At 41.9% G+C, this 21,749-nt stretch overlaps 1 protein-coding gene and 1 long non-coding RNA gene across 2 annotated transcripts in view; both read right to left on the bottom strand.

The window, feature by feature from the left end:
* Positions 1 to 7,642, bottom strand: part of BATF (basic leucine zipper ATF-like transcription factor) — a 22,628-nt gene extending 14,986 nt beyond the window's left edge. The window contains exons 1-2 of the mRNA XM_019640280.1: positions 7,313 to 7,642; positions 4,777 to 4,881 (exon numbers count right to left, since the gene is read on the bottom strand). Coding sequence (XP_019495825.1) covers positions 4,777 to 4,881; positions 7,313 to 7,375 — 168 coding nt within the window. The 5' untranslated portion in view covers positions 7,376 to 7,642. The remainder of the gene's footprint in view (positions 1 to 4,776; positions 4,882 to 7,312) is intronic.
* Positions 7,643 to 9,996: 2,354 nt separating this feature from the next.
* Positions 9,997 to 21,749, bottom strand: part of LOC109381553 (uncharacterized) — a 28,936-nt gene continuing 17,183 nt past the window's right edge. Inside the window, exons 2-3 of the long non-coding RNA XR_002123770.1 lie at positions 12,478 to 12,619; positions 9,997 to 10,597 (exon numbers count right to left, since the gene is read on the bottom strand). This is a non-coding gene — a long non-coding RNA (uncharacterized LOC109381553). The remainder of the gene's footprint in view (positions 10,598 to 12,477; positions 12,620 to 21,749) is intronic.

Genomic DNA, 21,749 nt, shown 5'->3' on the forward strand with positions numbered 1-21,749 from the left:
TGAAGAACAAAAGGACAGCAACTTGTCTGTTCCCCTTCCCCCAATTCCCCAGCACTGTTCCCATCCCCCCAATTCCCCAATAAAAATCTTTAAAAAAGAAGATGGATTCTGAAGTCAGACCGACCTACTTACAAGCTGTGTGACCTTGGACAGATTACTCAACTTAGTATAGGACTTATAAAATAAGGTTTTTGTACAGATTAAATGAGATACAGCAAGTAGAGCCCTTACCACACAGTGCTTGATAGCATAGTCATGTGTTCAATTAATAGGCTTTTGATAAAAAGTTCACAGCAATAAAGGCCAAGAGAAATGTCTCTTTTCCACAGATGGTTCACTGATTTTTACACTGAATTTTTTTAGGGTAGAACTAACCAGAACGTTGCTTCTGTGTGGTTTTGTTGTTATTGTTCAGTTTTTGCTTTTGTTTTTACCTGTAACTTCTCTATGCCTATAAACCTTATGGCATGGTTTCCACTAGAGAGAAAGAAAGCTCTGCAAGTGAAAAAGGACCATCAGCAGACTTCTCCTCTTCCAGGCCTCTCCAGAAGACCAAGAACAATAAATAGTGTCTAAAGAGGCCCAGGAAGTTAACACCTTTGCTGAGCCTCCATTACTCAATTTCCCTCCAGTTGTAAATAGCTTATTTCTCACAGCATCAGCTTAAAACTTCATTTCTTGCACAATTTACACTCGTGATGTTTTCTGTATATGGCATTAACGATATGCCCTGAATAGGGAGTAGAGGCAATGGAATTGCAATAGCTATATACGATGTCAGAGGGGTAGTAGATTGGGGGGAGGGGGTATCTCTTTATGAGGGGTGTAAATGTCTAACTATTACATTGTTTTGTACACCTGAAACTAATAAAAGAAAATTTTAAAATATGTCCTGGAGCCTGTAAACATTTCTCTTTTTTTAAATTGGTGTGAGATTCCTTCAAGAGCCAGACCCAGGCAAGCACCTGTCCCACCTAGGGAGTACCTCGAGTTCCAGCTTTCAAATCTGGTCTTGTTCTTCTACTTTGCCTCCAGTCCCGTCCTCCAGGCCAGATCTGACTTGCCAATAGCACAGCCCTGGGCTCACATTACTGTCTGCCCATCATCTCCTCTACTTTTTTGTGACCAAAGCTTCTCCGTTGATGCCAGCTCTTTTCCCCCACTGACCTGGGACACTGAATCAGGATTCTTCCTGCTACAAGGCACCAAATAGCTACTACCATCAATCAAGATGGCCATGCAAATGAAACTGATTTGCCATCCTTTCCAGGGGCTTATCTAGTACTGCAGACCTTAGGACTCCTCGTTACAAATTCCAACTGACAGTCGGTTCTCCCAAAGGACTGAGATATTTATATAGGATGTTCAAGGGACAAAATGTCACAGTGGAAGACTATTCAGTGTTTGAGATAAAAATTAGAAAAGAAAGCATCCTGATGTTTAGACAGTAATGATCCATGTTGAGAATTTAAATATTTATATTGTAAAAATGAAAACAGGTGATAGAAACATCCAAACTATATTAAAAAAGGTAAAAAATGCAAAGTATCTCATCTTAATTTTCAGAAATAAATACCATTAACAGTTTTTTGGGAAAACCCATTTGAAAACTTTTAAGTGTATACACATATGCACATATAGATTTTTGTTTTTATTAAAAACACATATGGGAGTAAACTACGTACCACATTCACACCTTTTTTCACTTAAGAGTATAGACGTTTGATAATCTTTTCAGATTGGCACATTCAGATGTACCTGTTATTTTAACAACTCCATGGCATTCCACTGAAACAAGAAAACTATAGGATAATTAATCCCTCACTGATGGATATTTAGCTTGTTTCCAGTCTTTGCTATGATGAACAATGCAGCAATGGCTATCTTTCTATGTACATAATTGTGTAATCTGTGGGTCTGTCTGTAAATAGACTCCTAGATGTAAAATTGCCAAGTTACAAGGTGTGTGCACTTATAAATTGAATGGACATGGTCAAATTGCCCTCTACTGTATTGATTTATGCCCTTACTGGTAGTGTGTGATGGTACCTGCTTCTACATTGCTTTGGCAACGTCGTGTATTAGCAACATTTTCGTCTTTACCCATCTGGCAGGGGACTCTCGTGTTGCTTTGTCATTTCACTAAGTGAGGTCTATTATCTTTTCCATATTTATTTGCCATTTATTTTTCTCTTTCTGTAAAAAGCCTATTCATAATCATCACTCGTTTTTCTTTGGATTGTCAATCACTTTCTTATTATGAGATTTCTCGTATAGCAAGAAATATGCCCTTTTTTGGTCATGCGTGTTGCTGATATATTTCCCAGTCTGTCATTTGCCTTTGATCTTGCATATAGTCCTTTAAGCTGTATAAAAAATTTCAGGTAATGTATATCAATCTTTCCCTTTATGGTTTCAAGGTTTTATATTTTATCTGGAAACGACTCCACTCCAAGATAAATTTTTAATGCTCATTTTTTCTAAGTTTCTTTAGTTTTTTATTTTCTTTCTTTTTGAAAAAAAAATTTTTTACACTTAATCTGTGTGTGTGTTGTATAAGAAATAAAGAAGCTAGCTCCCGCCACCCCCATATGGTTAGCCAGTTGTCCCACTTCTGTTTATTAAATAATTCAGCTTTTACTCACTGGTCTGAAATGTTCTCCTAGTCATTTTGCATTTGAATTTGTGTCTTAGGAATTGACACGCATCTTTGGGTCTTAAATTTGAGTTTGTTTTGGGGTCTGTTTCTGTATTCTATTCTGCCCAATGTTCTGTCTTTTCCATATTGCTTTTATTTCTACATTTATAATTCACTTAATATCTTGTTCAGCTAATTTTCTCTATTTACCCTCCTTCTTAGAATTTTTCTGGAAATTCTCACATGGTTATTTTTTTCACTGGAAACTTAGAATAGCTAATCTAGTTCTCCCCCAAATCCCAGAAAGTCCCATGGGGTTTTTTATTGGGAACACATTCAATTAAATTTTAGATTAATTTAATAAAATTGCTATCTTTATATAAAGTATATCTTTTCATTTATTTGAGTGTTTTTTAAGTCACTTAGAATTTTTCAAATTAAGCCCTGTATATTTTTCATTAAATTTATTCCTTCCTTCCATTTGCTGTTGTTGGTATTATAAATGGAATCTTTCCTCCTATTACATTTTCTAATTGGCTATGGTTACACATAGGAGAGTTATTACTTTTTGTCTTAACTTTGAAAGCTGACTGGATTCTCTTATTATTTTTAATAGTTTTTCAGCTGATTATCTTGGATGCACTTATTAGCTACATATTTCTTTTGAAAATGAACTGGCTAAGATATGCCTTTCTCCTTGTTCATCAATGCCTTGCCTATGGCTACCAGGCTCTACAGTTGTCTGCAGGGAAAGAAGAACTAAATGTGACGGGTGCTGTGTGAGACACCCAACCAAAAGAAAATTATAACAGAATATGGGCTCTGTCTGCTGATATTATGAAAAGAAGCACCCAATCCAGTTTATGTGAGGGATGGTCAGTGCCAGGATGTTATAACATTGGCATGAGATTAAACACAGTCATTGAAAGAGGGTCTTTCCCTTCTCTGCTGTATTAAAACCACTCCCTGTACAGTGTTTTGGTGTACATTGATACCATACAGTCTCTGATACCATACAGAGACTTTTTCTTGATAAGATTAAAACAACTATTCTAACTGGCTGATTTCCATGCTAACCTTTCAAATAAACACAGACATATGCCTTGTTGGTGCCAATTGCCCTTTTTACCATAGGAGTGAATTACTAGGATGCTGGAGGTTTGGGAATGGTTCAGAAGGAAGGACAGGAAGGCAGAGCTGCTAGAGGGAGAGATGAGGATGAGAGGATGGAGGAGAAAGGAGCCAGTGAAGTAAGAGTTGGTTGAACAAGGACCAGATTAAGGGGCAGAGTGAAGAGGGGTAAGGTGTTAATGTAGGGGAGAGAAGGCGGGAGCACTGCTTGAGGAAGCACGCAGCCAGAATTTGGAAACACCAACTAGGGCCTTGAGCTACTGGTAGAATTGCAGTGCAGCATCACCCAGGGCCCCAGTTCAAGCCAGGGGTCAGGACTTTCTTTAGAAAGTTTAAGACTGGAGGCAACTCAACCAAGATGGTGACCATCCCAGATAAGTGCACTTGAAACCCCATCTTCCACCGACCCCCTTTGGGATATCATTAAAAATAGAAATTTTGAAATAAAATCTTAGTGATGTTCACAAAAGAGGAGTAAGGTGCAGCTCCCTGTGGACCTCCTCGCCCCAAATGCAGGGCCCAGGGTGGCTGCTCAACTGGCCCTGCCAGAGGATGAGATGACAGAGAAGCCTAGCATCGCAGGGTATTTAGAAGCCCTTCACACCTTCTAAATTCCTCCCAAAGACGGTCCTGCCTTCTGCTCTCTAGGCTCATGGGGGACGGAGCTCTCTCTGACTACTCCATCTCTGAGCAGGTGGTTCTGCCTTCCATTCAGCATCTGGGCTTCCCACACCCAACTCATTTACCCCTGGCTCTTCTCAGGGGTCAGGAAGAAGCGACCCTTTCTCTTTCAGCCTTTTGGCTAATTCACTGCCAGAACCTTCTCAAAACACTCATAGGAGAGAGCATCCTCTCCCACCTCACCCCACAGCCCTCACCCCTCCACTTACCCTCCCCATATCCACATCCCCATGCAGGCCAATTCAAAGCTATGGTCCAAGCACCCGTGAGGTGGGAAGGAGCAAAGCCTACGACTCAGGAGGACGAAGAGAGTTCTGAACACTCACCAAGTGCAGGGTGTCGGCTTTCTGTGTCTGCCTCTGCCGGCTCTTCTGGGCAGCAATGCGATTTTTCTCCCTTCTCTGAACTTTTCTCACATCGTCAGAGGAGTCCTGGGAAGCAGAGGTGATGAGAATTAGGCACATCTGCTCCTCTCTTCTGCGCTATAAAGCAGGCTCTCATGGTGTTTGGTGTTCGTCCGCCCATCCGTCCATTTCTTCATCTTTTCATTAGCCCGTCCCCAAGCTACCAAAAGGCTGAGCCCAAACGAGAACATTTCTCCACACTCTGTTAGGCTCCCTTGGGTCTCTCTAGCTTTTTGGGCCAAAAGTTACAGGAAGAGGGTAAAGACCTTGAGGCTTCAATAGAGCTGTATTTGGAAAAACATGGTTAAGGCGATGAAGTGTGTTTTATCACCTCCTCTCCTCTTCAGGGCTGCTCCACCCTTACTCTCTCACTTTTTGGCCTAGAACCTTCTTGCTATTTTTTTCAAAACATTTGAAAACACTTGAATGCTTATGACTTGCCAGCTTCTATACAAGTGCTTTTTCAGAGGTGCTCTTGTTTATTTCCCCAATTCCATCTTATACGTGAGGAAACTGAGACTCAAAGAGCTGCCCAAGAGTTCACAGTGACCTGGGAGTTACGCTAAGTCTGATGCCTTTTTAAGCCCCATTCCCCATCCTCACTGGCCTGTACCCCACGAGCCTTCCACTGCATTCCTGGGCTGAAGTCCCCATCCAAGATCTGTCTCTTCCTTCCCTGCATTCCCTTCATGATGCCCAGTGACCTTGACATTCCCCATGGCCCTGAGCACAATGCCTGGTACAAACTAGAGGCCAAGAACAGCTGTGGCAGGGAGTAGCTGGGTGCTTAAGAGGACAAGAAGACCTTTGGGTGTTCTCTAAGTACATCCCACAGATGGGCATGTCCTCTACTTAGGCAGGTTAGCTTCGGCTTTCCCCCAGATGCTGCAGGACAAGTACAGGAGTCTGAGTACAACTCTTCTGTGCCTCCTGCCCTGTTCCCTCTCATCCCATGGGCTGGAGGCTCATGGGTCCTAGGGCAAGACTCTGTGCTCACCAAGCATATCTCAATGTGCTCAACACTTCCAGGCCATTGCCATAGGAGGGCATTGGGTTAGATAGGAAGGAAGTGCTCTTCCTCTAAGGGGGATGGGGACCAGGTTACCATAGAAGCCATGAGTAATTTCCTTCCTAAGAAGAGTACGGACTTCCAGGCAGCCTGAGCCCCTCTGATAGCATCTTGAGCAGAGGACTAGAGGCCCCCTAAAGATCCCCTAGGAGAACCAAACTGCTGCTCATCTGTTAGCTGTTTATGACTATAGCATATGTTTATATACTCTTATTTTGGCTGCAGTGGGGATTTTTTGGGGTTTTTTTTAGCTGAGCCATCCTGCCACCTGTTGGCAGCTCAGCGGCTGCTCAGCTTGGGCCGGGACTCGAACCGCTGTTGCTGAGAGCTCAAACTCTTGAGTGAGCTCTTAACCAACTGAGCCACTCGGCCGACCCAAATGTTGGCTGCAGTGTTTTGAAAGCCCTCCTGGAAATCTGTGCCAAGGAAAGAATGTCATTTTTAAACCACAAAGTTGGAGAAGAAATTTTAATCCATTGATGTATTGGGTGAGAAAGAAACTTTCCTATAGAGAGGAATGTCAAGGAATCTGGTGAAGAGAAAGCCCCAGAAGCTGTGAGGCGGGCAGTGTGCCCCATTTCCTGGCAACCCTCAAGCTGGAAACTTTTGACTTGGAAGTCACAATCTGGACTTCAAGCACTCCCAGAATCTCTACCTCAATCTCTCTAGTTTCCCCAGAGCTGAGCTGAGCTACGATTGAATGCCTCTGAGTCTCCACAGTCACCTCCCGATTTATTTATTTATTTCTGTCAAGAAGCCACAGGGGAAAGAGATGTTGGTCACAGCTCCAGTGTCCCTCTCTGCTGGCTGTACTAGCAACAGGGACAGTGCCTCAGTAAATAAGATACGTTCTTCTGTGCTGCCCGGGTTCCTCCTCCTTCTAACTTGTCTTTTTTTTTTTTTCTTTCCTCCTTTACTTTCCCTGACCCCCTTTCTCTCTTGCCCTGATGGCGGTCTCCTAGGAAACGACATGGCTAGCCTTTGGGTGGTGCATGCCAGCAGCCCACTGTGTGCTCCTCCTCTGACTTTTTACTGCCTTGGGGAAAGGTAGAGCCTTTCCTCTGAGAGACCACAGTTCTTTGATGTTCTTCTCCCCTTGGCTTCCTAGAAAGCTTCCTGGGGTGGGAATCCAGGTGAGGCGGAGGCAATGGGCACCATAGGGGAATGAAGAGGAAAAGGGGCTTTGGCAGAATGGGCAGAAGCATGAGGGTCTCTGCCAATATGCTCAGCTTGATTGCAAATACCATGTCTTAAGTCTAACCGAGTGCTCGCGCCACCAGCCACTTCCTCGCACCTAAGCTCCCTGCGTAGGACAAGGAAGCCTGCCCCTCTCCTAGCCACCCCCATAGGAGAATCAGGAGGTAGAAAGACGAGAAAGAAGTGCCCTACCTGTTTGCCAGGGGGTGGAGAACGGCTGAAGCTGGAGTCACTGCTGTCGGAGCTGTGAGGCATGGCTGCAATCTTCCGGGCTCTCCACACAGCCCCAGATGCTCCTGGGCTATCTTGTCACCGGCTGGCCTCCCTTCCTGACTGCTCCCTGGCTACTAGCCCACTCCCCTCGTCAGGTCCCTCCTCTGCCCGCCCTGCAACCACCTCTGACCCCTGCGTCCTCCTCACACTGGGGTGCAGAGGCACTGCTCCCCACTGGGACATGTCGCTGGCTTTGGGGCTCTCGCTCTCTCTCTCTCTCTTGTGGTTTCTGGTAACTCACGCTGGAAGTCACATGGGCGGAAACTTAAGTTAGAAGTTAACTTGAGATAAAATACATATCTGGGAAAAGACCCACAGAATTATGTGAAAGAAAGAAAAAAAAATACAAAACCCCAGATACCTTCCGACAGTTTGAAAGGCAGAAGAGCTCTTTTTAATTGATGAAAAGAGAAAAACAGCCCAGGGAGGGAAAAACCCTAGCCAGAATTAGCGTCGGTCTACTGTCAACACGGGCAGAAAGGAGAGGAGAGCAAGGAGTTTCCATTGTTACCCGACTTGATTTTTAAACCAAAATAAAGCAGTGAGGCTGGGATTTCTTTCTGGTTTTTGCCTGAAAGCAGCTGCCCACCATGTCTTATGTGAGGCCTTCCTCACTGCCCTTGCAGTCCAGCAAGCCTTGGGGTGGGAGGGGTTGAAGTGGCGCCAGGGCATGGTTTTTTCCTGACTATCAAACAGAAAAGGATCTGGTCCATCTGAAGCCACTGGGGAGGCTCTGAAACTGATGTTCTGAAAGTTTACTCATCACCTATGCCTCTTGGCAAGGTGCTCTTTTTAGAGAATAGATGCCTCTCATGTTGAGGGTCTTTCAAGAGCTCAAGATTGGCTTTGACTCTTGATTCAAGAAGGTCTCAGGTTAGAGCCCAGAATGGAGAAACAGTAAATAATAATAATAATAATAATAATAATAATAATAATAATAATAATGAAATGAGCACTGTACTTGGAGTCAAACCAACCAGGATTTGAAATCTGGCTTGACCACTTAGTAGGTCTGTGACCTTGGATAGCTCACTTGAGATTTATGCCCCTCGTTATCTCCATCTGTAAATGGAGGATGATAAAACCTGCCCTGCCCACCCCTCAAGGCTGTTTCGAGAACCAAATAATAGCATGGATTAAAATACCCCTGGCAACTCATAGATGCAGAGACAAAACTGATGGTTGCTAGATGGGAGGGAGGTTGGGGATGAGGGAGAAGGGGTTAGAAAGTACAAATTGGTAGTCACAAAATAGTCACGGGGATGTGAAATACAGTATGGGGAATATAATCAATAATGTTGTCAAGACTATGTAGGGTGTCAGATGGGTACTGGACTTACCAGGGGATCACTTCATAGAGCATATAAATGCCTAATCACTGTGTTTTACACCTGAAACTAATATAAAATAATATTGAATGTCAACTATAATTAGATAGATAGATAGATAGATAGATAGATAGATAGATAGATAGATAGTCAGGATGTAAAGTATAGCATAGGAAATATAGTCACTGGTGTTGTAATAGCTATGTAAGGTGTCAGGCGGGTAGTAGACTTGCGGGGTTACCACTTTGTGAAGGGTGTAAATGTCTAATCATTATGTTGTTTTGTACACCTAAAACTAATAATAAAATTCAATTAAATTTTTTAAAAATGCCCCTAACGAACTGTAAAAGGTGCTACAAATGGCTGTTACTTACAGTGTTACTAGCCTTGTAATTTTACTATAGCTAGCCTTGCCATGAGCACCTTTGTAGAGCTCTCAGTAAGCAATCCAACACTCACCTGGGCATTTTGGCTTTTTATAAAGGCCTTGTCTTATTCCCAGTAAGGCTCAAAGCCAAATGTTTGCCCTGCTTCATTTTAGGATTGATAGGAAGTATGGCCCTTAAAGGATTCTGTATCAACCAGCTGAATTCTGCCCTAAGACAGTATTACCCTAAGACAGTGAATCGAGCAAAATAAAATTCCTTCCCATGCGGAAGTTGTATTTGAGTGGGGGAGACAGACAGTAAGCAAAGAAGTTAATATATAACGCATCGGATGGTGACAATTGCTATGGAGAAGAATAAAGCAAGGAGGGATAAGGGAGATCTGGGGAGCAGTGGGTTGCTATTTCTACAGGGAGGTCATGAAGGTCGTACTGAAAGAGGGACATGTGAGCAGAAACCGAAGGAAGGAAGGGAGCAAATGATGTGGGTGTCTAGGGGAAGGAGGTTCCATCAGGGGCCTGAGGTGGGCGTGTGTTTGATGTGTTGGAATAGCAGGGAGGCCAGGGTAGCTGGAGCAGAGAGGCAGTGAATGGCGGGAGCTAAAGTCAGCAGGATCATTTAGGTCCTTGGAGGCCACTCTAAGGATTTTGGCCTTTGTTCTGAAAGAAATGGGGAGTGCCTGGAGGGCCCGCCTTCCCACTTCCGCTCCGATGCTCTACCACAGTCGCTCTTTATTTCCTTCATAGCACTTATCAAATTTTAAAACTATTTGACTAGTTTATTGACTTAATCTTTTCCTGTTTCCCTCATTACAAATTTTCCCTGTTTCCCTCACTTACAAATTTTATTCAACAAAAATTGAGCACTTACCATGTTCTTACCAGGCAGTGTTCTCAGTACTGGAAATGCAGTTAGTACTCAACTTTTTCTCAGAATGAGATGGTGAATCAGTTAGCTTTTGCTGCCTAACAACCCACAACAAACCTCAAGGGCTTAAAACAGTACCATTTATTTAGCTCATGAGTCTGCGGGTCATCTGGAAGCTTCTTCTGGTAGAGGCTGTGCTAGACTGATCTTAGTGGGGCGCCATCATTTGTCCTCAGCTGATAACTGGCTCACCCAGGATGGCCTTGCCTGGGGCTGTTCTGTTCCACATGGTCTCTCATCCCCCAACAGGCTTGCCTGGGCTTGTTTACAAGGCAACTATAGGATTCCAAGGGTAAGAGTAGGATCATTCTGCTGAGGCCCAGACTCAGAATTCACACAGTGTTTCTTGTGCAACATTCTATTGGATAAAGACAGTTGCAAGGCCAGCCCAGAGTCAGTGGGTTGAGAAATAGACTTCACCTCTTGATAGGAGGAATTTAAAGACTTGTGGCCATTTCTGCAATTTCCCACAGATGAGAAGCCATTGGACGTTTTAGCGCAGAGGAGTGACAAGCTCTAACTTGGGTTTTAACTGGATCTCTCTGGATACAGTTGTGATTTTCCTGGAGGGGAGCAAAGTGGAAGTAGGGAGGCCAGTTAAGATTATGACATTGAATTACTGTAATAATCCAAGTGAAAGATGTTGGTGGCGCAGAGTAGTGAGGTGGTAATAAAGGTGGTGAGACGTGGCCATGTCAAAACCAAAGATGTGTCTGTCTTGTTCATAATTATATGTCCAGTGCCTAGTAAATGCCTAATAAATATATGTCAAGTGAATAAATATATGGATAAATTCCCATAAAACTTTGCTCAAAATTTATGGCACTTACCATGACCTGCATTGTCCTATATCTTTTCTTACCCTTATATATTGAAAGCTCTATATAAGGATAAAAAACTATCATGTTTATGTTTTATTCAGTTAAATTTAACATTTATTAAAACCTATTATGTAGCAGAAATCATTATTATGAATAAGAGAGAGACCCTGTTCTCATTGAGAGGAAGGGAAGTGGTCAACTAGCCAAGCAGGTTATTATAAGTGTTATAATGTTCACATGAAGTTCTTTGCTCTTTTAACAGTTTATCATTCAACAATAAATACTTGTTGAATGAATGAGTGCTTGGTTCTGTGGTTCCAAAACAATATGCTGATTTAATATTTAACAGAGACTGATGAAAGATTAGCTCTGATATAGAAAGGTGTTTTCTCTCAATAGTATTGATTATAAATTATTTTTAAATATTTAAGATTGAAGAAAAACAAACACTTGTGTATCCACCATTAAGCTTAATAAATACATTATGAATAGAGCTGAAGACCCCTGTATATCTTTTCTTAATCCCGTTCCCTCCCCTCCCACATAACCATTATCCAGGATGTGACCTTTATCATTCCTATGCATATCTCTATACTTGAACCATATACATATGTATACCTAGGCAACACACAATGTTGCCATGCATGATTTAAAAATTTTTACATTGTCAGTTCTTTTATATTTAATTCTATCATTATTACACAGTATCTGAAGGGTTATGGCAAAGCTCAGGATATGAATATCAAACTAAGATTATTCTGGAGAATTCCATACAGCCACGAAGTACAGTTGTAATACAGCAGGCATCAGCTCAATTAACATAAATAAGCCCAACGGTCGCATTTGCCAGACACTTAACTCCTTTATGTATCAGGACAGTTGTTGGCTCAGTACAAATTAGAAAACAGTGCCCCCTCTTGGTTAAAGGGTAGGGACTGCTGAGCACCTATTTGACTTCTAAGGTGGGGATCCTTGAATAGTGAACAATTTGCACAGCTGTCCCCAGCGTGCTTGTTGTGTGTCACTTAATATGTGCCATTACCTGAATTAACTAATTTAACTCTCACAACAGCTATAGAAGGTAAGTACTACTCCCCCCGCCACTCCCCATAGACACTTGATGGATGTGGACTGAGACGGAGAGGTTGAGTAGCTTTTTCAGAGTCACTTATGGCAGCTGGCTTCCCCCAGATCGATCAATCTGAGAGAGAGAGGACTTCACAGTGCCTTTATGACCCAGTCTCCCATCACTTCTGCTTTATTCTATTCATTGGGAGTTAGGCTCTAAGTCCAGCCCACACTCAGGGGGGAGACAAATGAGGCTCCACCTCTTGAAAGGAGGATTATTAAAGAATTGGTGGACATTTCTTAAAATGACTACACTGCCCAAACTGATTTCTGAGGGGACATATAGCTGGATATAAGCAATCTGATATGAGATCAGGAGGGAGTCACGAGGCAGTATTCTGCTCCTGGCTCTGTCTCCAACTGACTTTATGGCCTTAGGAAGGTCTCTTTCCCTCCCTGGGCCTCTGTTTCCTCAGGAGGAAGGGAATGGCAGAGAGGAGTGCTAAAGTCTATTTCGTTCATCTAAGTTTAACGAAGAAAAAGAAAAAACCTACCTTACTATTTCACGGTTATATTTCCTATGGTTGAGAGCAATAGACTCTGTAGAGCCAGACTGGCTGAGCTCAACTCTTCACGTATTAGCTGCATGACCTTGAGGTTAAGTTATGTAACCTCTCTGTGCCGCAGTTTACACATCTGCAATGGGATAATACAATATTACCAATCTATAGGGTTGTTATAAGGATGAAATGAGTTAAAGTTTGTAAAGCTCTTGGGACAGTGCCACCATGTGACTTATTGTTAAAACAGAACAAAACTTGTATTGTTCTAACTAAATATGACAAGCAGAGAACCTTGGGCCAATCCGCTTTCATGAGTAGATTGAAATGACTTATAACGGAGGGTGACACACTTGACAACCTGTAGAGCATGGGCACCCACCAGTCAGAACAGGTCCTGGCCCCTGCTGTACTGAGCAAATAACCCACGAGTTGCTGGGTCATGGGAGGTGGGAGAGAGGGTGATCCTGAGGGAGGGGAAGGGAGACGTAGGGGGAGCGGGCATCTCAAGAAGTTAGGGCAGCAGCTCTTTGCCAGTCTGTATTTCAGCGTTTTAATATCCGGTATCACATTACCAGTGCCTATGGGATCAGCCTTGTTTAAAATTAGCAGGATACATTGTAGGCACATGGGCTTCTTAATGTAATTGAAGATAGATGGCGTTTTTTAGAGTGCCTCCGACCTGCTATATTCATACCTATTCAGTTTCAGTTCTCTTCGTTTGCTGTTCCCAGTACCAGGACAAATATATACTGCAGCCCAACCCCTGCTGACTCAGCTCATTTCCCGGACTTTGGGGTCTAATTGTGTTTTACAAAAACAGGGATGCTCTGACCAAATTATTAAAAAAAAATGGATTGAAACTGAGGAACCGAGCAGAGCAGAAACCTGAGCGCCTGTTGTGTGCCCACTCCTTACCCACCCCCATCCACCCACCCCGAGATGGGTGGGGATGCTGACTACAGAACTAGGTACTTTTCCTTCAGCAGAGTCATTTCAGAAGTCAGGTTTCCCTCCTTGGAAGGAAGTGCAAAATCTCCCAAGGCCAAAAAGAAGGGAGAAAATGCTTGGGTGGGACCCATCTCAGGGATTCTGATTCAATTTGTCTGAGCAGGGATATTTTCCCGAAGCTCCCCACATAGCCACCTGAGGCAGGGGTAATCACGGAGCCCACTTCTCCAGGAGGGGCACTTTGTGGCCTCAGAGTCAAGTTCAGCTTGCTGGCCCAGGAGGAACAGATGCCACTTGGCTCTTTCATCTCTGTTCATTCTTGTTCACTTTCCTGGGGACACAAAGGCACCAACCCAATTCCAGTGCCCTGTGGTTAACCGGCACCAGATCTGCTCTCATTACCTGCTTTGAGCTGGTACTTGACCTGCTTGAGTTAACGCGAGTCCAGCCCACTGCAAAACAAGGCAAGCAAAGTGGGGCCCTCTAGAGGGGTTTTGGGTCTAGAGGCCTGAGCACCCCTCCCCTCTCCTCACAGGCTCTCACTGGTGCATTCAGCGGCTGCATGAGGCCATTGGCTCCATTTTAGGCCCCTCTGCCTTTTGCTCTGAGTGGCAGTTTCACTTTCCTAGAGCGTGTTGCTTTACATTCCCTAATAGTCCTTTCTCTAGTTAGTAAAGATGAAACCCAGGGAAAAGAAAGGAGAGAAGAAAAGAATCTCCTGCGAGTGTAGGCAAATGTCTCTGGGTTCCCCCAAGGGCCCCACACTGAGGTGCCTCGTGGCTGGGGGAGGAGAAGGGAGGCCTTTCCCGCCCGCCCGCTGCTGCCCACCCCTCCAGGCTGGCCCCTACCCAGGTCAGAATTCCTAGGTTATCACGCCCCCCCCCCACCCCAGACCATTAATTAATTGATACTGAACCCTGCTCACTCTCTTTTTCCAAGGTCCATCTGTGTGCCCTTTTGAGGGCCAATTGGTGGATGTGCTGCCTTTGAAATTTTAAGGGTTGACTGCCACTTTTTAGTTATTTGAACTAAAAATAATAATAAAAATCCCCTAGCTACCTTAATTTTTTTTTCTTTTTTGTGGAAAAAGCACAGCATGGTAGGTACATCTTCACTGCTTACAAGATGGCTAAAGGGGGTTTTTCACGAAGTTTCCCAAACAAGTAGGGAAAACATTTACCTGACTGTTTGCCCTCCAGCGAAGGGGCTGGAGGGGGTGGCCAGGTGATGGCAGGGAAATTCCCCCTGTGGGCATGGCCCGTAGTCCAACCCTCTCCGGCTTTAAGTCCAGATAAGGGCTTGTAGGAAGCTTCTTAGGAGGGTGTGCAAGGGGCTGGGCTTCAAAGGGTTAAGGCAAAGTTTCTCAATCGCTGCCCTCTTGACATTTGGGGTGTATGAAGCAAAGGCTATGAAGAGCTGTCCTGTACATTGTAGGACATTTAGGACCATCTTTGGTCTCTACCCACTAGGCACCAATAAAACCCCTCAGATGTGAAAATAAAAAATGTTTCCACAACTTACCAGTTGTCCTCTGGGGTAGGGGCCAAATTTACCCCAGGTGAGAACCACTGAGTTCAAGACCCAAAAGCAACTGCCCCCTGGTCGATCTGGACCTGGTGGTTTCCTCACGAACCCCTTTAAAGCTTAGGAGACCTCTGGACAGGTGTGCTCTGCTTCATGCTGTCTCTGAGTCCCCAGATTTTCGACCTCCTTCAGCCTGTGGCTAGAGCCACGCTGACAGCAGAGCCACTGGCAGCTCCCAGAGTGGACATCAGAGTTGCTTCTGGCACCTTCCTGTCTTACCTGATCCTTTCAGATAAGTGGGAAGGGAGCGAGGCCTCTCAAAGGTCAGCTGAGAGAGGCCATTCCATTCTTTAGTTTCCCACTAAATTAAAAACTGAAGATATATCAAAATGAGGCATCAAAAATTACGGTATATTTTCAAAGCAACATACTTGTGCTAGAATGAGGTAATTATAGGATTTATACAATTATTCATTCATGGCACTCTGGAGGTGGTATTGTCAGGCCATGAGAAGTAACTTTGAACCTGGTGAATCCCCGCTTTTCTCAGGCCTGGCTGAATATCTCTGGCTGGATATAGGACCTCATTTGGAGGTAAGGTGTTTTGGGAAATGTGAGGCCTGTACCAAAATCATTTTTCAGCACCCTTCCCTCACCCACCAAACCCTGAGAAAATATGGAGAAAACCTTGGTCAGGGAAGAAGGTGAAAAGGGGAAATGGTTTCTTAGCTTTGGGTTTGAATATGCAGTCGAATATTCTGGCTTTGTTCCCTTTAGTAACTATGAGATCTTGGCCAGAGCACTTAAAACTCTGTGCCTCAGGCGCCTCATCTATACAATGGGGGCTACAGTTCCCAACTCGTGGTAGGCAATGCATTCAGATGGCTTAGCACACGTGCCTGGTAAGCGTATGGCGCCTACAGCAGCGACTGCTGTTGTATTTATTTTACCTAGGCCAAATTAAACTGGGCCTCTCCCAGTAGAGCGTCTCATCCAAAAGAAATATTGAGAAGAGAGAATCACATCACATATCAACTTTCTGAAAATCCTATTCATACATTTCTCCCTCCAAAGTCACCCTCCTCATGGTTATTGGGCCAATCTACCCCTTCTCTTCTGAGGTCTGCTCTGTTCCCGCTTCCCAAATCTCACACCCCTCTCTCCACTCTTATCTTGCTGAGCAATGCTAGTGTCTACCTCCCGGCCACGTGTTCTTTGTTCCTCAGCTGACATCTCCAGGACAGGTTAGTATCACTTCCTTTTTGCCCCATTGTCTTCTTCTCCAACATCTCCTGGCTCCGCGGGAGCAAAGGTTCGATAGCTACCTGACCGGAACAAAGGTGCCTCTGCCAAGGTTATTGATTGACCTGTTGTTGGACATTTGAATTCTCTTCAGGTTTTTACTATTACAAATAAGGTGGCTAAGTATATTCATGTATAAGTCTCTTTGGGGACATACGCTTCTATTTCTCTTGGGTGAATACCTAGAACGGAATACCTGCAATCTTGCTGTAATCATTTATTATTAGTTCTAGTAGCTTTTATGCAGATGCCTTAGGATTTTCTTAGATGATTGCGTTATCTGTGAATAAAGACAGTTTTTCTTTTTCTTTGTCCTTTCCAACTCATTTGCCTTTTTTTTTTCTTGCTTTATTGCATTTGGTTTTTTGGACAAGTGTTGAAAGTAGACATTTTTGCCTTGTTTCTAATCTTAAGAGCTAAGCATTCAGTCTTTTATTTAAGTATAATGTAAATTTAGGTTGTTTTAAAAAAATAGATTCGCTTTTATCGAGTTGAGGAAATTCCCTTCTATTTCTGGTTGGTTGAGAGCCTTCATCTAGAATGTGTGTTGGATTTTGTCAAATGCCTTTTCTGAATCTATTGATATAATTCCATGGTTTCCTCCCTTTATTCTATTGCTATAGTGAATTACATTGCTTGATTTTTGAATGTTAAACCAACCTTGGATTTTTCTCACCATGATAAGTCCGGCAACCATTTGACACCATACCACGCTATCACAATGTTGTTGACTATATTCCCCATGCTGTACATCACATCCCCATGACTTATTTGTTTTATACTTGGAGATTTGAACTTCTTATTTCCCTTCACCTTTCCCCTTTTTTTTTTAGTTTTTCAATTACAGTTGACATTCAATATTATTTTATACTAACTTCAGGTGTATAGCATAGTGCTTAGACTTGTATAACGTAAAAAATGATCCCCCTGACTAGTCTAGCACTCACCTGGCACTATACATAGTTATTACCATATTATTGACTATATTCTCTATGCTTTACTTTACATCCCCATAACTACTTTGTAACTATCAGTTTGTACTTCTTACTCCCTTCATCTTTTTTCACCCTGCCTCCAACCCCCTCCCATCTATCACCCCAACAAATCTAGTACCCATCTGACACCATACATAGTTGTTACAATATTATTGACTATATTCCTTATACTATACCCTACATCCCCACAATTACCGTGTAACAACCAGTTTGTACTTCTTAATCCCTTCCCCTTTTTCACTCATCCCCAACCCCCCTCCTATCTGACTATCATCAAAAATGTTCTCTGTATCTATGAGTTTGTTTCTGTTTTGTTTGTTTATTTTGTTCTTTAGATTCCACATATAAGAGAAATCACATTGCATCTGTCTTTCTGTCTTACACTTACTGTGTCCTTCTTTGTCTCTTGTTATAGCCTTTGTTTTAAAGTCTGTTTTGTCCGGTATAAGTATTGCTACTGCATTTTTTTTTTCATTTCCATTTTCATGAAATATCTTTTTCCATCCCTTAACACTCCCTTCTGGCAACAGTGCTCTGGGCTGGGGGGAGGGGGGCTGTGTGGAGCTGGGTTCCCTCACTCCTCTGGAGGGAACCTCCACAGTCAAGATATTCCTCTTGGTTCTCAACAGCCACATGGAGGGTTGGGGTTAGCCAGTTCTGCGTCTCTACCCCTCCTACCAGTCTCAATGTGGCATCTTCTTTATATCCTTAGTTACAAAACTTCTATTCAGCCAGACCTCAGATGGTTCTCCAGGTTGATTTTTCTATAATTTAATTGTAATTTTAGTTTATTCACGGAAGTAAGCAGGCACAGTGTTTATCTACCCTGCCACCTTGGATCTTCCCTATTGTATTTATATTTGGAATGAGTGGTTTAATCACAAATCTGTAGAAAGATGAATTGAACTCTTTTTCCAAGTATAATTATAATTGCTGTTGTGCTCTTGCTGAAATTAAAGCTGAATCTGAGATTGGTGACTTACTGTTTTTGTTGAAATAATATCTTTCACTTTCTTGATAGTATCCTTTTAAGAACAAAAGTTTTTAATTTTAACGAAGTTTAAGTTATGTATTTTTTTCCTTTGGTTGCTTGTTCTTTCTGTGTCGTATCCAAGAAACTATTGCTTAACCCAAGATCAAAGATTTACACCTGTATTTTCTTCTAAAGGGTTTTATAGTTTTAGATCTTATATTTAGATCTCTGGCTCTTTTTGAGTTAATTTTGTATGGTGTTTGGTAGGGGTCCAAAACACTTACTTTTTATTTTATTATTTTATTTTATTTTTTTGCATGTGGATGGATATACAATTGTCCCAGCACCATTCGTGAAAAAGACTATTCTTTTCCTCATGGAATGGTCTTGGAAACTTTGTCAAAAATCAGCTAACCATAAATGGACTCTAAAAATCTCTTCTACTGATTTATATGTCTATCTTTATGCCAATACCACTATGTCTTGTAGTAACTTTTTTTTTTTTTTTAGCTGAGCCATCCTGCCACCTGTTGGCAGCTCCAGCTGCTCAGCTCGGGCCGGGACTCGAACTGCTGTTGCTCAGAGCTCAAACTCTTGAGCAAGCTCTTAACCAACTGAGCCACTCAGCCGGCCCTTGTAGTTACTTTTGAAATTAGAAAATGTGAGTCCTCCAATTTTATTCTTTTTTCAAGATTGTTTAGGCTATTCTGGAACACTTGTAATATATGACTTTTAGGACCAGTTTTTCAATTTCTGCAAAAAAAAAAAAAGCAGCTGGAAAATGATACGAATCGCATCAAATCTGTAGACCAATTTGGGAAACATTGCCCTCTTAACAATATTCAGTCTTCCAATTAATGAACTTGGGATATCTTCCCACTTATCTGGGTATTCTTTAATTTCTTTCAATGATGTTTTGTAGTTTTTGATGTATAAGGTTTGCACTTTTTTTTAGATTTAGTCCTAACTATTTTATTCTTTCAATGCTGCTACAAATAGAATTGCTTGCTCAACTTCATTTTTGGGTCATTCATTGCTAATGTATAGCAATATAATTGATTTTTTTTAAAGATTTTTATTGGGGAATTGGGGGGATGGGAACAGTGCTGGGGAATTGGGGAAAAGGGAACAGACAAGTTGCTGTCCTTTTGTTCTTCAGTCTAGTTGTGGAGGATGTTGCTTCACTGGCCCAAGTTGGCACCATCATTGCGCTCTTCCCAGGTGAGGCAGATCAGTCGCCGGCTTCTGGATGGCCGCTCACTGCGGCTGCTGGCCGCTCACGCTGGCTGCTGGCCACACATGGTAGCCCATGGCAATCCACTGCCACAGGGACTGCAGCCCACACCGTTGCCAGCGACTCACGGCAGCCCAGCTCCAGGTTGAGCTGTTGTTCAGCATCTTAGCTGTAGAGGGCAGTGTCACTGGCCCTCATGTGTGGGATTCGAACCAGGGCCCTCTGGCGTCACAAGCTAGTTCTTAACCATCGCGCCACTCGGCTGGCCCCTATAATTGATTTTTGTATATTGATCTTATATCCTGAAACCTTCTGGAACTTGGTTACTAACTTTGTCGTGTGTGTGTGTGTGTGTGTGTGTGTGTGTGTGTGTGTGTATTCCTTAGGATTTTCTATATACACAATCATGTCATCTGTAGATATAGTTTTACTTATTTCTTCTAATCTGGATGTTTTTTATTTCTTTCTCTTGCTTCGTTTCCCTGGCTATAAATTCAAGTACAAATGCAAATAGAAGTGATAAGATTTCATATCCTTTTGTTGTACCTGATCTTAGTGGAAAAGCTTTCAGTCTTTCACTACTAAGCATAATGTTAGCTATGGGTTTTCCAAAGACATTATTTACTATGTTGGAAAAGTTCTCTTCACTTCTTGTTTGTTGAGTTTATCATGAAAAGCTGTTGAATCTTATCAAAATCTTTTTCTGCATTTATTGAGATGACTATATGCTTTGTTTTTTATCCTATTAATATGATGTATTACATTGATTAATTTTTACATGTTGAACTAATCTTGCATTCTTAGGATAAATTCCACTTGGACATGTTGTATAATCCTTTTTATACGAGTATGTTGTTGGATTCAATTTTCTAGTACTTGTTGAATATTTTTGCATCTATAGTCATAAGGGATATTGGTCTATAGTTTTATTGTGATTTCTTTTTTTATCTTACGTATCAGGGTAATCTTGGCCTCATAGAGTGAGTTGAGCAGTATTTTTCCCTCTTCTGCTTCTCTGAAGGAGTTTGAAAATAATTAGTTTTAATTCTTCTTTAAATATTTGGTAGAATTTACCAGTGAAGTCATTTGGTCCTAGGTTTTGTGTGTGTGTGTGGCAAGTTCTTGACTACTAATTCAGTCTCTTTGTTTTTCCTGTATTCGGTTTTTATTTCTTCTTGATTAAGTTTCAGTAGTTTGTATCTTTTTAGGAATTTTCCCATTTCATCTACATTATCCAATTTGTTTGCATATAATTGTTCATAGTATTCTCTTATATTAATAATTCTTTTTATTTCTGTAAGATCAATAGTAGTGTCCCCTCTTTCATTCCTGATTTTAGTAATTTGAGTCAGAATAGCTAAAGGTTTTTCAGCTGTGTTGATCTTTTCAAAGGACCCACTTTTGGTTTCATTGAATTTTTCTATTGTTTTTCTATTCTCTATTTCATTTACTTCTGCTCCAATTTGTATTATTCCTTTCCTGAGCTTCCTTCTGATTAGTTTGTCTTTTTGTTTTCTTGTTTCTTAAGGTGGAGGGTTAGATTATTGATTTGAGGTCTTTCTTCTTCTCTAATATAGGCATGTGCAACTATAATTTTTCCTGTAAGTACTGCTTTAACTGCACCCCATAAGTTTTGGGTTGTTGTGTTTTTGTTTTTATTAATCTCAAGGCATTTTCTAATTTTCCTTGGAATTTCTTCTTTGATTCATTCGTTATTTAAGAGTGTGCTTAGTATCCACATATTTGTAAATTTTCCAATTTTTTTTCTTTCACTGAATTCTAATTTAATTCTATTGTGATTGGAGAACATGTTTTTTATGATTTCATTCCTTATAACGTTATTGAGGCTTGCTTTATGGCCTAACGAATGTTCTATTCTGGAAACTGTTCCATGGTGCACTTGAGAAAAATGTGTATTCTGCTGTTGCTGGGAGGAATGTTCCATTGATGTCTGGTTTAGTTGGCTGAGTGTTGTTTTCTATTTCCTTGTTAATCTTATATCTAGTTGTTCTATCTATTAGTAAAACTGGGGTATTGGTGTCTTCAACTATTATTGTTTAATTGTCTATTTCTCCCTTCAATTTCTTCAGTTTTTGCTTCATGTATTTTAGAGACACTGTTGTTAGATGCATATGTTTATAATTATGTCTTCTTGATGGATTGACCCTTTATTATTGTAAAATGTCCTTTGCAACAGTAGCAATATCTGTCTTAAAGACTATTTTGTCTAATATTAATGTAGCCACTGCAGCTTTCTTTTGGCTACTGTTTGCATAGTATGTTTTGC

Source organism: Hipposideros armiger, unplaced genomic scaffold (assembly GCF_001890085.2).
Source record: "Hipposideros armiger isolate ML-2016 unplaced genomic scaffold, ASM189008v1 scaffold_49, whole genome shotgun sequence".
NCBI classification, from domain to species: domain Eukaryota; kingdom Metazoa; phylum Chordata; class Mammalia; order Chiroptera; family Hipposideridae; genus Hipposideros; species Hipposideros armiger.